Source organism: Brachyistius frenatus, unplaced genomic scaffold, assembly GCF_029030835.1.
Source record: "Brachyistius frenatus isolate BFR_SWC_R1_liver_20210118 unplaced genomic scaffold, ASM2903083v1 Contig_262, whole genome shotgun sequence".
NCBI classification, from domain to species: domain Eukaryota; kingdom Metazoa; phylum Chordata; class Actinopteri; family Embiotocidae; genus Brachyistius; species Brachyistius frenatus.
This window is the reverse complement of record NW_027210861.1, coordinates 64,864-80,000: the sequence shown is the minus strand read 5'-3', so window position 1 is coordinate 80,000 and position 15,137 is coordinate 64,864. Positions and strand designations below refer to the sequence as shown.

The following is a 15,137-nucleotide window of genomic DNA, read 5'->3' as shown; positions in this document are numbered from 1 at the left end:
AGGAGGGAGGACAGTTGACATGACACGTCTTTTCATGTCCATGTGGACGTGTGAGTGTTGTGTTCAAACACACGTGTGAACCCGTGTGCTCAGACACGTGGACAGGAGACATGGACAGGTGACAGGAGGCATGGACAGGAGGAATGGACAGGAGACATGGACAGGAGACATGGACAGGAGACATGGACAGGAGACATGGACAGGAGGCATGGATAGGAGGCAGGGACAGGAGACAGTAGACATGGACAGAAGACATGGACAGGAGACATGGACAGGAGAAATGAGACATGGACAGGAGACATGGACAGGAGACATGAGACATGGACATGGACAGGAGACATGGACATGAGACATGAGACATGGACAGGACAGGCATGAAGGCAGGAGACATGGACATAGACACATGGACAGGAGAAATGGACATGAGACAACAGGAGACATGACATGAGACAGGGACAGGAGACATGGACAGGAGATGGACATGGACAGTAGAAAATGGACAGGACAGGGACAGGAACAGGAGACATGGACATGAGACATGGACAGGAGACATGGACAGGAGACATGGGACATGGAGACATGTGACATGGACAGGAGACATGAAGGAGCTGCAGCTGCTGATTAAACAGAGAAGATCTACAACAGCAACAGACAGTGAACTTACTTCAGAGTCTCCAGACTACAGTGTGGACTCTCCAGAAAACCAGCTGCTTCACTCCTGAATCCTGCAGCTCGTTGTCACTCAGGTCCAGATGTTTCAGATGTTTCTGAAGGGAGGGGTTGGACTTCAGAGCTGAACCCAGAGAATCACAGCTGATCTTTGACAAACTGCAGCTCTCCAATCTGAAAAAAGAATAAAAGATGGAGATGAAGATAAACAGATGAGTTGTTCCTTCAAAGAGGAACTCTGTCCTCTGTCCTCTGTGATCTGTGGATCATCAACATGTCGGCCTTCTACAAACATCATCGGTTCCTTCCAAACTCCAGTCAAAGATTTCCTGTATCTTCAGTTTCAGCAGATCTTCACTGATCTTCTCTGCATGTTACAATAGATTTGAAATCATCAGAAATCCAGCAGAGGGACAGACGACTGAGAACAACGTTGGTTCTTTGACTTCCTGTCCCTCCACTGCAGCTCACACAGGAAACACAGCGACTGGATCTGTGATCAGACTGCTGAGGACACGGATCACTGTCAGCTTTACATGTTCACACAACACGGCTGTGGATGATGTCGTCCATCTGGTACCGCTGGAGTCAGGTGATCAGAGGACTTCTCCACAGACAGAGTGGACAGGAGGGAAGACAGTTGACATGACACGTCTTTTACTGTTCATGTGGACACGTGAGTGTTGTGTTCAAACACACGTGTGAACCCGTGTGCTCAGATACGTGGACAGGAGACATGGACAGGAGACATGGGCATGAGACATGAGACAGGAGACATGGACATGATACAGGAGACATGGACAGGAGACATGGATAGGAGACATGGACAGTAGGCATGGGCAGGAGACATGGACAGGAGACAGGCGACATGGACAGGAGACATGGATGGGAGACATGGACAGGAGACAGGGTACATGGACAGGAGACATGGACATGAGACATCAAAATGAGAAAAGAACAGGAGACATGGACTGGAGATGTGAACAGGAACATGAATGAGCTGCAGCTGCTGATTAAACAGAGAAGATCTACAACAGTAACAGACAGTGAACTTACTCCAGAGTCTCCAGTCTACAGTGTGGACTCTCCAGAAAACCACACAGCTGATTCACTCCTGAATCCTGCAGCTCGTTGTCTCTCAGGTCCAGATGTTTCAGATGGGAGGGGTTGGACTTCAGAGCTGAGACCAGAGAATCACAGCTGATGTCTGACAAAATGCAGCTCCTCAATCTGAATAAAGAATAAAAGATGGAGGACAACAGATCAGTTTGTCCTTCAAAGAGTAACTCTGTCCTCTCTGTGACTGTGGATGATCAACATGTCGGCCTTCTACAAACATCATCAGTTACTTCCAAACTCCAGTCAAAGATTCCATGTAACTTCAGTTTCAGCAGCTCTTCATTGATTTTCTCTGCATGTTACAATAGATCTGAAATCCATCACAAACCCAGCAGAGGGACAGACGACTGAGAACAACGTTGGTTCTTTGACTTCCTGTCCCTCCACTGCAGCTCACACAGGAAACACAGCGACTGGATCTGTGAACTCAAGACTGCTGAGGACACGGATCACTGTCAACTTTACATGTTCACACACATCACAGCTGTGGATGATGTCGTCCATCTGGTACCACTGGAGTCAGGTCATCAGAGGATTTCTTCCCAGACAGAGTGGACAGGAGGGAGGACTGCTGACACTGACACGTCTTTTCATGTCCATATGGACATGTGAGTGTTGTTTTCAAACATGTGTGTGAACCTGTGTGCTCAGACAAACATGCAGATACTTTATTATTTAGTTTCTGTTTCAGTCTGAAGGTCTGAAGCTCATCAGGACTTTTCTGAAAGCTCTGAAGTTTATTGAGATTTGTGCTCAGAAATCTCCAACATGAACTAAAGTTCATGAGTTCAAGAACTACAGCAGCAGCAGACAGTGAACTGACCTCAGAGTCTCCAGTCGACAGTTCGGACTCTCCAATCCAGCAGACAGCAGCCTCACTCCTGAATCCTGCAGCTCGTTTTCACTCAGGTCCAGATGTTTCAGGTGGGAGGGGTTGGACTTCAGAGCTGAGGCCACGACTTCACAGTGAGTCTCTAAGAGTCCTCCACATCCTATTAATCTGTGATGAGAGAATAAAGAAAATGTGTTATTATAAAAGCAGAAATCAGTGTTAGAAAGAATTCAGTTTGATTTATTTAGCACCAAATCAGAACTTTATTCATCTCAGGGCTCTTTAACACAGAAAAGTTCTTCAAACAGAACCGCAGAACATCCCAGAGAGGAACCCAACAGTTCAACATGAGCGACAGCTGGAAGAAAAAACACCCTTTAACAGGAAGAGAATCAAACAGAACCAGAACCAGAGGTGGAGAACATCTGTTAACAGAACCACACTCAGAGTTGGAGAACATCTGCCTCGACCGGTTCTTCTGTTCTTATTTACATTTTACACAGCGGCCCAACGTTTTAGGAAATGGGTTTGTATCTGGAGAGACCGGCTGTCCCTGAAGATTTCTTTCTTATTGTTAAATTGGAGTTTAAACGCAAGAATAAAAGAATCTCTTATTTCTTCCAGCACAAGTGAAGAAGGGAAACCAGGTTGTACAAACACTCCCTGAGATTATTCATCTCCAAACTGTCTCTGAAGTGGCCGAGGCCTCTTAACGTCCTGCTGGGGATCAGGATCCACTGACAGCTGGGAGCTTCTCTGGGCCACATACACAGTTTGTCTGACAGCACCCATTGGATTGAGCAACACAAAGTACAATGAAAAAGTTCAAGGACTCAGTGAAGGTCTGAGAAAGAAGATGGTAGATTTACACGACTCAGGAATGTGTGTGGGAGACATTTCTAAACACCTGCAGACTCCAGGATCATCAGTTCAAACAACTGGACAGAAGTACAAGTTACTAGCAGGAGGAGCCACATCACTGAGGTCTGGAAGAAGACCCAACTGTCCCCCTCAGCAGAGAGGAAACTGGTTAGGATGGTCAGGAACAAGCCAAGAAGCAGTGAGGCACAGATGTACCATGAAGTGGAAGCTGCTCAACACCAGAGTCTCTGTCTACAGTCAGCTGAGTTTTACACTGCAGAGGACTGAGAGGCTGCCGTCCAACAAAGAAGCCTCTGCTCCAAAAGAGACACCTTCAAGCTGGACATACAAACCTCACTTCCACTTTATCAGTGACCTGAGTGAAGTGACTGGATTTCACTGAGAGTTTATATTGTAGCTGTAGTAGTCCTGAATGCAGCTCTGTTACCACCTCACTAAATGCTGCATCACATGTTACAGGCTGTTGTGCTGCTTTCTTTTTAATATCATTACAGACTTCACGTCTCCACATGTCAGAGTTCAGCTCTCCATCCTGACACAAACTGAGCTCTCTGTTCACGACACCATGTGACAGCTGACGTAACACAAAGGATCAGAGCTGAATACAGCTCAGTGTCATCAATACCCATCAGTTCAAAAAGGATGGATCGGCCCGACTGGAACATCCCAACTAATGATCTACTGACAAATGAAAGGTTCACAGATCATGTAGAAATACCTGTAGATCAACAGTTAGAGCATCTGATCAACATTAATTGTTAGAACAGCTAGAACAATCTACATTTGAATCCTCACAGCTTTTTAAACAACACAACTGACCATCAGCTGTTTAAACTAAAGAAATACATCCTGTGTGTATGTGAAGAACCAAACTACTGATCTGATTGATAACGTTAATGATCACATGTGGACTCACCGAGCTGTCCTGCAGTTCCTCACAGCTGGGATCAGTCTCTGTCGTCCCTCGAATGATGTGGTGTACTTCTTCAGGTCCAACTCATCCAGAACCTCCTCTGACATCTGCAGCATGGAGGCCAGACCTGAGCAGTGGATGTCAGAGAGTTCCTTCTCTGATCTGTTCTCTGACTTCAGGAACTCTTGGATCTCTTGATGGACTGAGAGGTCGTTCATCTCCATCAGACAGTGGAAGATGTTGATGCTTCTGTCTGGAGAGATTTTATAACTGTTCATCTCCTTCAGGTTGTTGATGGTTCTCTGGATGATCTCTGGACCGTTCTCTTTCTGACCCAGCAGGCCTCCTAAGAGTCTCTGGTTGGACTCCAGAGTGAGGCCATGAAGGAAGCGAACAAACAGGTCCAGGTGGCCATTCTTACTTTGGAGAGATTTTTCCATGACTCTCCTCAGGAAGTCATCCAGAGATGAGTCTCTGTAGTTTCCTCCCAGGAAGTCCTGCAGCACCTCTGTGTTCCTGGTGGAGTGACAGTGGAACATGTAGACTGCAGCCAGAAACTCCTGAACGCTCAGATGAACAAAGCAGTAGACTGTTTTCTGGAAGATCACACACTCTCTCTTGAAGATCTCTGTACAAACTCCTGAGTACACCGAGGCCTCTGTGACGTCCAGACCGCACCGCTGCAGGTCTTCTTGGTAGAACATGATGTTTCCTTCCTCCAGATGTTCAAACGCCAGCCTCCCCAGCTTCAGAAGAACTTCCCTGTCAGCCTCCGTCAGCTCCTGTGGACTCGTCTCGTGTCCATCGTACTTCTTCTTCTTCCTCTTGGTCTGAACCAGCAGGAAGTGTGAGTACATGTCAGTCAGGGTCTTGGGCAGCTCTCCTCTCTGCTCGGTGGTCAACATGTGGTCCAGAACCGTAGCGCTGATCCAGCAGAAGATGGGGATTCCACACATGATGTGGAGGCTCCTGGAGGTCTTGATGTGGGAGATGATGCTGCTGGACCGCTCTTCATCACTGAACCTCCTCCTGAAGTACTCCTCCTTCTGGGCGTCAGTGAAGCCTCGTACTTCTGTCAGTCTGTCCACACACTCAGGAGGGATCTGATTGGCCGCCGCGGGTCGGGAAGTTATCCAGACGAGAGCCGAGGGAAGCAGATTCCCCTCGATGAGGTTTGTCAGCAGCACGTTGACGGAGGACTCGTGAGTGACATCAACCAGCTTCCTGCTGCTGAAGTCCAGAGAGAGTCTGCTTTCATCCAGGCCGTCCAAGATGAACAGAAGCTTCCAGACAGCGAGCTGCTCTGCTGAGACCTTCTGGAACGTTGGATGGAAAACACGGAGCAGCGTGAGAAGACTGTACCGCTCATCTCGGATCAAGTTCAGCTCTCTGAACGACAGCAGAATCACCACACTGACGTCCTGGTTCTCCGAGCCCTCGGCCCAGTCCAGAGTGAACTTCTGCACTGAGAAGGTTTTTCCAACACCGGCGACGCCGTTGGTCAGAACCACTCTGATGGGTCTCTGCTGGTCGGGGAAGGCTTTGAAGATGTCGTGGCACTTGATTGGAGTGTCATGGAGGATCTTCTTCTTGGTCTCCAGCTGCCTCACCTCATGTTGGGTATCAACCTCTTCACTCCGTCCCTCTGTGATGTAGAGCTCCGTGTAGATCCTCTTCAGGAGGGTTCCACTTCCTCTTTCATCACTTCCTTCAGTCACATGTTCACATCTCCTCCTCACACTGATCTTATGTTCATCTAAAACCTGCTGCAGACCAACATCTGGACAAAGACAAGAACATCTGTCAGACTAAAGAAAGAGAAGCTGCACACAAACCAAAGACAGGAAGAGGAACCTGGTTCAGTTCTGTTGGATTTACAATCATTTAAATGTCTGATGTAACAAATGAGACGGTATAAAACAACAGGTCCAGTTTTCAGAACCGAGTCCTCAGCAGACAGATGGACAGGCTTACTTTGTCACAGTGCTGGTCTGACTGGTCCTGTCTGCGGTCCAGGTCAACACATTTCATGGTTCTGGTTGTCACAGAGGACACAGAGGACAGTGAAAGTGAAGCTATTCAGCCTTCGGTCTGTGATGAAGATGATGCTTCCTTCTACTTCCACTGTTCAGGAACTCATGAACTGCTCTTATTAAACACTGTGATCTGCCTGCAGCTTTCTATTGATACAAACACTTTGATTGACAGTTACTTCCCAGCATGGACATCCCACCACAGACAGGTGATGACGTCCTTCCCTGTTCTCCAGTCGCTCTGATAGCAGCCTGGGTTCCTTCAACTGGAGAAGAGCTCTAATAAACCGGGACACAGAGCAGTGGTGCTTCTGGTTCCTGTTTCTGTTCATCATCAGGGTTCAAGCCACATCGGACCGAACACGATTGTTTCTGTGCCGGTTTATGATTATCTTTCAATCTTTATTAGTGTGAATGCTGCTACAGTTTGTACACTTACAGAAACAATCAAACTATCAAAATGTTCAACTCTTTCAGGACGATGGTGCTTTTACTTTTCATTTGGATAGGAGTTATAAATATGAAAATATTAAGCATTTTCCATCAAATCTTTGTCTTTGGTTTATTTCCAGGCCTTTTGATTTCTGTTCTAGTTTTCTCCAAACTATACCAGATGTTTGATGAACTTCTTGGACCAGTGTTGGGTTTATAATGGGTGTGTATTGTGTTCTAGACTGAGTCATGTGACCAACAGAGTGACGACAGCTCAGGAAATATTTAGAGAATTTTCTCTCCAACTTGAGACCAGACCATAATTTCCACTCTACAGGCATCATTTGTTCAACGAATGTAGGAAAAAGGTTCTTCTTCCACACAGTGGGCCGGTCTGAACCAGCAGACTTCACTTTGTTCAGGAAACACCTCAATGACAGGAACCTCTTCCACTCTCACATTCACGGCCACACAAAAATCAGCTGGAACTTCATCCAACAGCAGAAATGACAGCTTCTTCAGTTCACCATCAAATCCTGATGTGTGCACCTAGAAACATAAAGAATGCACAGATCTGTACATCCATGCTCTGAGATACAGAACAGCTGAGGACAGTTTAGTCATCAGCTCTCTTCTGCTGTCTATCGGTTCTTCACATTTTTACTTTGTTCTAACTTTGAATCTTTTTAACCGTTGTGCATCACTTTGAAATAAACGTACCCTCTTACCTCCCGGAGAGGACGAAGCTGTCTGCTTCAAAACACCACATCAAATATACATCAAGAACATTTTCAGAGTTAGTTTTTTTAACCAAAATCAGTCCTGATCAAAACTACCAAATGTTCATACATTTATATGTAATTACACCCTTTAAAGCTTTTCTCTTATCATATAATATTCCTGTATTGTGCTATGAAAGTGAAGCTAAAGTAGAAGATCACAAGCCAACTTCTTAAAGGCTGTTCATTCCTCCATGCTGACAGGTAATGCAGCAAACCTCAGTTCCTGTTACAATCCAGAGGGGGGCAGCAGAGCACCATTTATGATTTGGGTTTTCTTTCACAATGTGAGCAGGAACATTTTGTGTTGAAAGTGTCTGCATAGGTATGATGTGATAGTCAAGTGATTAAGAGGCATGACGACTAGAACTCTCAGCCAGAGATGTCTGGTTGGATACCAGGTTGGATCCACCGTTTCCTGCATGTTATTCCACTTTATTTCCTCCCAAGGACGCTTGTCTCTGTATTCATTTTGTAGTAGGTCCACTGACCTTTAACCTCTTCATTGCACAGTTATTTTATAGGTTTTAGATTGTAAATACATATTTCTCACCATTCTTTAATTATGTCTCGGTGATTCCTGCCGCTCTCCCCCTGATTTTAAAAGAGGCTGTGTTTTTATGGAGACCTAGACTCCTTCACTAGGTGGCATTTTCAGGCAACTTTTATCTTCTATTCATCACATTGTCAAGTTTTTAGTCTGTTTAAATGATTTAACTTTAAATTCCTCCTACGGGGATGACACATACACTACAATCAATATTCAACTAGTTTATTCTTGGTGTAAATATTGTTCAATAAATATCCTTATTTAGACCAAGCACTTGTTTTTGTGTATTTCCTGGAAGATATTGAAAGAAATCCCTGAATGTAGAAGTCACGGTTCAGACTATGTTGACTGATCACATTTTTAATAGGCCGATATTAAATTTAAATCTGGAGTCTTTGTGATTAACAGAAAGTGGTGCCCGAATATGAAGCTAATCTACTACAAATAAAAGTCTCTTACTGTGAGTCTGAAGGTCCTGGTTCACCACTGGAGTCTGGAGGATCATCTTTGGACCGATCACTCTTCATGGACAGACAGATGGATCCTGGAGACTCTTGTCTCCGTCTGTAGAACTGATCTCTGCAAACACAAACATGTTTCTGTCTTCATGTGTCCACTGACTTTAATCAATCTGCTCTAGTTTCCTCTCAACATGTCTAATAAGTGAATCATTAACAGTCTCTTACTGTGAGTCTGAAGGTCCTGGTTCACCACTGAAGACTGGAGGATGATCTTTGGACCGATCACTCTTCATGGACAGACAGATGGATCCTGGAGACTCTTCTCGGTCCTCCTCTTCCTCCATTAAAACACTCATCTTCAGTCAGTCTGAGAAGTAAAGCAGCAACACTGACTGTGAGCTCAGAACATCAAAATCACCAGAAACTAGAGGAGGTCTGGTTTCCTCTGTTTCTGGAGGTGTTCACTGGTTTAGAGGCGACGGTCATCTGATTAAAAACTACTCACATCTTCTCATTTGGACCGTTATCATGACCATATTTATTTAAAAACGTACTGTATGCCATAAAAAACATATTCTCATTTTGAATCTGATGTCATCAACACGTCTCTATAAAGTTGTTCCAGGATGATGTTCACCACTGAGCTGCATCAACTCTTCTTTTAACAACACTCTGGAAACATTGCGGAACTGAGGAGACCAGTTTCTGGAGTTTTGAAAGTGAAATGTGGTCCCATTCTTGCCTGATAGAGGATTTCAGCTGCTCAACAGTTCAGGGTCTCCTTTGTTGTATTGTTCATGTCCTGATGCTCCAGATGTTTCCAATGATTGACAGGTCTGGACTGCAGGAGGCCAGTTTATCAGCGGACTCTTCTACTAGAGAACCATGCTGTTGGAATACGTGCAGAATGTGGTTGGATGTTGTTCTGCTGAAATAAACAAGACCTTCCCTGAAAGAGACGTTGTCTGGATGGCAGCATATGTTGCTCCAAAACCTGAATATATCATTCAGCATTAATGCTTCCTTCCAGATGTTCAAGCTACCCATGCCATGTGCACTAATGCATCCTGTACCATCACAGATGCTGGCTTTAGAACTGAGCTGATAACAAGCTGGATGGTCCCTCTCCTCTTTTAATGATATTATGAACCGTAGACGATGAAATCCACTAATTCTTTGTAGTTTTACGTTGAGGAACATTATTCTTAGATTGTTGAACTATTTTCCAACACAGTCTTTCAGAGTGGTGAACTTCTCCCCATCTTCACTGCTGAGAGACTCTGCCTCTCTGAAATCATCTTTTTATACCCAATCATGTCACTGATCTGTTGCCATGGTAACCCTTTTCCAGTCTTTTGTTGAACCTGTCACAACTTTTCAGAGAGGTGTTGCTGCCATCAAATTCAAAAAGAGCAGATATTTTTAATTAAACAATAAAAAATGTCTGTTTCAACATTTGATTTGTTGTCGTTGGTCTGTTTTTAATTATATATGAGTTGTTGTGATTTACAAATCATCACATCCTGGTTTTATTTACATTTTAAACAGCATCGTTACTGTTTCAGAAACAGGGTTGTATATAGTTGCTCTTGACTGTAGTTTAAAGAATTGATCAATTTACGGTGATGATTCATGATGAATATTTTCACCATTTGGAGATTTACTGACTGATAGTAATATTGATGCCACATCAGTGTTGCTGTGATCAATGAATTTGTCCATTAATAATATTATTGATTCATTTTGCTGATGTTAATTAATGCTGTTCCACTTACACAGTCCTTGTTTGTGATTATTTATTACCCTTTTGACTGTTATTTGTTTGAAGGTAAATTAAATAAAACTCTTTGTAAAGAAAATGTTATTATAATTAAATCACATTTAATAAACAGAAGCATCATTTCCTCCTTCTCCTTGTTGTGTTTATTGAAACCTGGTTACCATGACAACATCCAGTACACACAACATGTGCTGTTGTGATCCCCTGTGACAGTTAACTGTTGGTACTGTGAGCCTCCATGTGAAGCTTCTTCCTCCTTGTCTGTAATAATAATAATAATAATTATATGTTTCCAGACCTTTGTGACAGCATGACGTTTACAGAGTATCAATAGAAGAAATATTCATATGATGTCACGTCAGCTGTTTGGTTCCTTTCCAGCTGTTATCTTCAGGAAACAATAAATTTGGCAACTGAGACTTTCATTTTGATGTCAGTCTGAATTCTAATACTGTGACTCATAAGAAGATCATTGTCTCCGATTAATGAGGTTAACAGTTGATCCATTTCACTTCTCCAGATCATGTTCAGAGAAGACCAGGCAGGAGCCACGATAACCTCCAGAACAAGCAGCTCCACAACATGTTTGTGGGCAAGTTTTACATTTAAACTACAGATATCAAGTGAACCTCTCATGTTGGTTTTAGCTTTCTGTTTTCTACTTGATTTTCTTTTAAATGATGACAGACTAAACGTACATTAGGTTGTACTGAGTATATTATAATAATATAACAATAATAATGTTGGACTAATGATAGTAAACAGATGTAGTCAGCTTCAGTTCAGTCTTCTGAGTCCACAGACCACGTGGTGCATTTATTTTAAATCTATTGAACAATCAGGAGAACGTTTCTTCTGCCTAAAGACCGGAAGTAGACACCTGTAGTGGTGGGATGTTTACATCCGGGGTGTCACAGGGTATTTTATTTTGAAAATGGACGTTCCTCTATCCAACTTCCTGTGGATGACGTCAGACTAGACTCGACGTGGCCCTGTTTATCTCCAGTCAGTGAAGCAGCCCATCGGCGGGCCGCAGCCGGACCTTACCGTAACTACACTACTGCAGGCGCAACTACAATCACACGGCGGCAACCGTTACCGGCTTCCGTTCACGGTAACGCGGTTATTTTACGGTCTGCGGCTCCTCTATGATCAGAGCTTCAGTGGCCACATCCAAAAGTTTACAGTGAACAAAGAGAAGAAGGACTCGGTGGATTTAGGTCCTGAGTTGAACCTGGTAGACAGATGATCAGCTGTCTGAATCCACAGATCGATCCAGATGATCAGCTGGAGCCTCTGAATCCACAGATCGATCCAGATGATCAGCTGGACAATCCACAGATCGATCCAGATGATCAGCTGGAGCCTCTGAATCCACAGATCGATCCAGATGATCAGCTGGAGCCTCTGAATCCACAATCCACAGATCGATCCAGATGATCAGCTCATTCTTCCCTCCGACAGTAAAATAATCTTCATGTTAAAACTCACCGTGAATCCTGTCCAACTTTCTTCCGTCTGTTCTGTCGACTCCAAATGGAGGTTGAACTTCCTACTTTCACTTTCATCAGTCATTCCCTTATCTAACGGTGTGTGGGGGGGGGGGGGGGGGGACGACGACAAGATTTCCTATAAAAACAAAACTAAATCTGTCTTCAAATCAAATGAAGTTTATTTATTGAGTGAGTATACATTTTAATAAAAGGCACAAAAAACAATGAAATAAAATCAAACATCGATATGAGAACATGTGCACAACCTGTAAGACAGAAAAGAAGAGTAGAACTTGTACAACCGTGTTTCTAAAATAGTTGGGACGCTGTGTAAAATGTGAATGAAAAGAATATGATTGTTTGTAAATCATGTCAATGAATATTTAATCGTAAATTACTAAGTGTTCAGCTCCTTGTGAGCAGAGCTGCAGCTGCTCTGTCTGCTGTGGGTGAAGCTGGTTATGTTGGTGATTGTTTGGACTTTAACTGCTGCTGTGTGTTTGAGATATTTCTAGATGTTCCTATCTGAACCTGCGATGCTTCTATGACAGGATGTTACAACCATTAAAAACGAATGTGTCCCGGAGGAATGTAAAAATCAAGGAATGAAGTCATCTTCTCATTCCTACATTTCAATCCAGCGTTTAAGAGGCAGGTTGAAGGGAAATGACTTTGAGCTCTGAGCTACAGTTTCTGATCATCTGGTCCAGGCGAGGGTTGGAGGTGATAGCCAGAAATAAAAGGGCTGATCCTCACAGAATCTACTGGAGGAAAGATGGTAGGGGTCGGAAAGTTGGTGGGCGTGATCGTCCTTCAGCCCCCATTATGCCTGTGAAATTTGGCGCCTCTAGCTACTTTACACCTGCAGGGGGCGCCAAACCCGGATCACTTTTTGGAAGTGCTGAGGGAATTAGATTGACCAATTGCAATGTTTTACTGACCACTGTGACCGGGACTTAACATGACCGACCAATCAGAAGTGATTTCAAATTGTGATTCTGATGTATCAGAGATGTCATCTTCTTACTGCATTCCAAAAAGTGACTAATATTCCAAAGAAGATTACGTTACGTTTTTCAAAGTATCTTGTTTCCTTTATTGAAAGATTTCAACAAACTGCAGCAGATTCTCTCAACTGCAGTAAAACTTTACAGTTCAGTTCTGAAACACTTCATGTTTCACTCATGAACATTTGGGAGGTCAGAAATGTATGTTCCACATTCAATGAGACAAGTGAGACACAGGAGATGCCACATTCTTCAAGGAAGAACCCAAATGAGCCCAAACGGAGTACCTGTGCTCCTCTGGGGACGGTGAGCTCACCTCCAACCTCTGGACCTTCTGCTGATGTGGTCAGTGTGGATCCAGCCAGAGGTCTGCGGTTGAGACATGTTACTCCCCACGCTGAGACGAGTCCCATGGTACCCACGCTGCAGCAACTGGTAGTAAGTTGGACTCTCGTGTCTCTTCTGGTTCTGACTCCTGTCTGTCTTCTCCCTGCTGCAGTTACCTACCAGCGCTGCAGCCTTTCTGCCTCACCTGTTTCCTGGCTGAAACACTCACCTGATGTCCAGCTTACATCCTGGGTTAGGGTCAGGGGGTCAGGGGTCAGGGTTAGTCATCTGACCACTGACTGACTGGTTGAGGTTAGAGTACATTTGCAGGGTCATAGCCATGTTAATTGTAATCTACCTGGTTGAGTTGTGGCACCAGGGCCAGTGTCTCCTAGGCAGGCTGAGGTCAAAGGTCACCATCAAGCAACAGGACGCTGGCCCAGTCACTTGTGCTCAAATAGTCTCTAGTTCAGCAATAAGAGATTCATTTATAGGTTCAGGCTGGGACGATGGGCCTCGGCCCAATTAAGAGGCCAGGGTCAAAGGTCATGAAGATTTCCCTGTCGTATCCATCAATTCTATTTTTAATTCAGGCCCAGTGGTTCTTTGGTGTTGAGCAAGTGGATCCATTTCCTCTCGCGTGTTTCTCGTGGTGTCAGTCCAGGATGAGTTACCTTGAACCCTGTGACTCGGACCGCTGACCAGCCGTGGGACATGAAGTGCTGCACCAGTGGAGGATGAACTGATTTATGTGGCCAGGCGTTGGAGGACGTTGTGTTTGTCTTCTTTGTGGTGGAAATGTTCATCAAGAAGGTCGGCCTGGGACGAGCTCACGACTGGAACAACAACTTGATGTGTTCATCAGGTTGGAGCACAAATCCTGCAAGAATCTCTCATCAGGTCCTTGATGCTGGTTGATGAACAGAACGCACACTTTTATTTTTGTAAATGAAGGAACACCAAACAGAAATCTTCTTCCTGTTTCTGTCTCAGGATCTTGGGCTTCTCTCGATGCCCTCGGTGTCCACATTAAAGGTCAACATGCGCTCAGGCTGCTGGGACGGATCAGCAGAGTCACATGCAAGTTGACATTGAACATTTGATATGAGCGTTGACCAGAGCCCGGATGGTTTTCATTATGCGATCAGCACAGTGGCTCCGAAAGACTTTAGTGGAAAACATTCAGACATTTCATCATTTTAATTTGAATGTAGATGAAATCGTTTGGACTAAAATGATTGTTTTAATCATTGTCTGTCAGGTGATGAATCGATGGATTTTATCAGCTCTAGTTTTGGTAAAGTGTTGAAACACTGCGGTCGAAGTGGGAAAAAGTCATTTGTATTAATTCTGATGACTTCATCTGGTCAGTGTGAGATGCTCATTAAACGATGCTTTTTACCCAATTCAAGGTTGTCTGGTTTAGTTTGAGCTGCCAGTGAACCAGAAAGGTGCTGATTCAGCGGAGCAATTGGACATTCAGTCTGAATGGAGCAACGTAACATCATTTTAGTAGTCGAGCCGGATATATGATCTCGTCCGGTGAGACAAGACGTCACTGAATTGAAGGGAAATGTTGAACACGTGTGCTCAGACGAGATGAGCCACAGGGAAGCTGCGAGTTCAAATCCCACAGATGGACACGACGTCACCATCAGTCCTACTAACCGCTGTACAGCAGCTGCTGGTTCCAGGTAGCAGGTCTGGAGGCTCCAAGCTGACATTGAGGAGAGAAAGTCTCGCTGTCGCTGCTGTAAACCTTCTTTGTTTTGTGTGTTCATCTGTGCACACATGAAAGTCTTGGTGTCAGATCTACAACAACTATCTCGGGGAAATATAAATGATACTATTATTGACAGA

At 44.3% G+C, this 15,137-nt stretch overlaps 2 protein-coding genes across 2 annotated transcripts in view; both read right to left on the bottom strand.

The window, feature by feature from the left end:
• Window positions 1-3,412, bottom strand: part of LOC138634449 (ribonuclease inhibitor-like) — a 4,051-nt gene extending 639 nt beyond the window's left edge. The window contains 6 exon segments of the mRNA XM_069721378.1: window positions 665-710; window positions 713-843; window positions 1,726-1,808; window positions 1,810-1,864; window positions 2,612-2,788; window positions 3,363-3,412. Of these exon segments, the coding sequence (XP_069577479.1) occupies window positions 665-710; window positions 713-843; window positions 1,726-1,808; window positions 1,810-1,864; window positions 2,612-2,788; window positions 3,363-3,412 (542 nt within the window).
• A 1,002-nt stretch (window positions 3,413-4,414) lies between these two features.
• Window positions 4,415-12,016, bottom strand: LOC138634447 (protein NLRC3-like). Its single transcript, XM_069721376.1, is given in 5 exon segments — window positions 4,415-6,223; window positions 6,412-6,434; window positions 8,622-8,788; window positions 8,896-9,037; window positions 11,942-12,016. Coding segments are annotated over 4 exon segments (2,130 nt in total). The 5' UTR covers window positions 9,027-9,037; window positions 11,942-12,016.
• Between the last annotated feature and the right edge of the window lie 3,121 nt (window positions 12,017-15,137).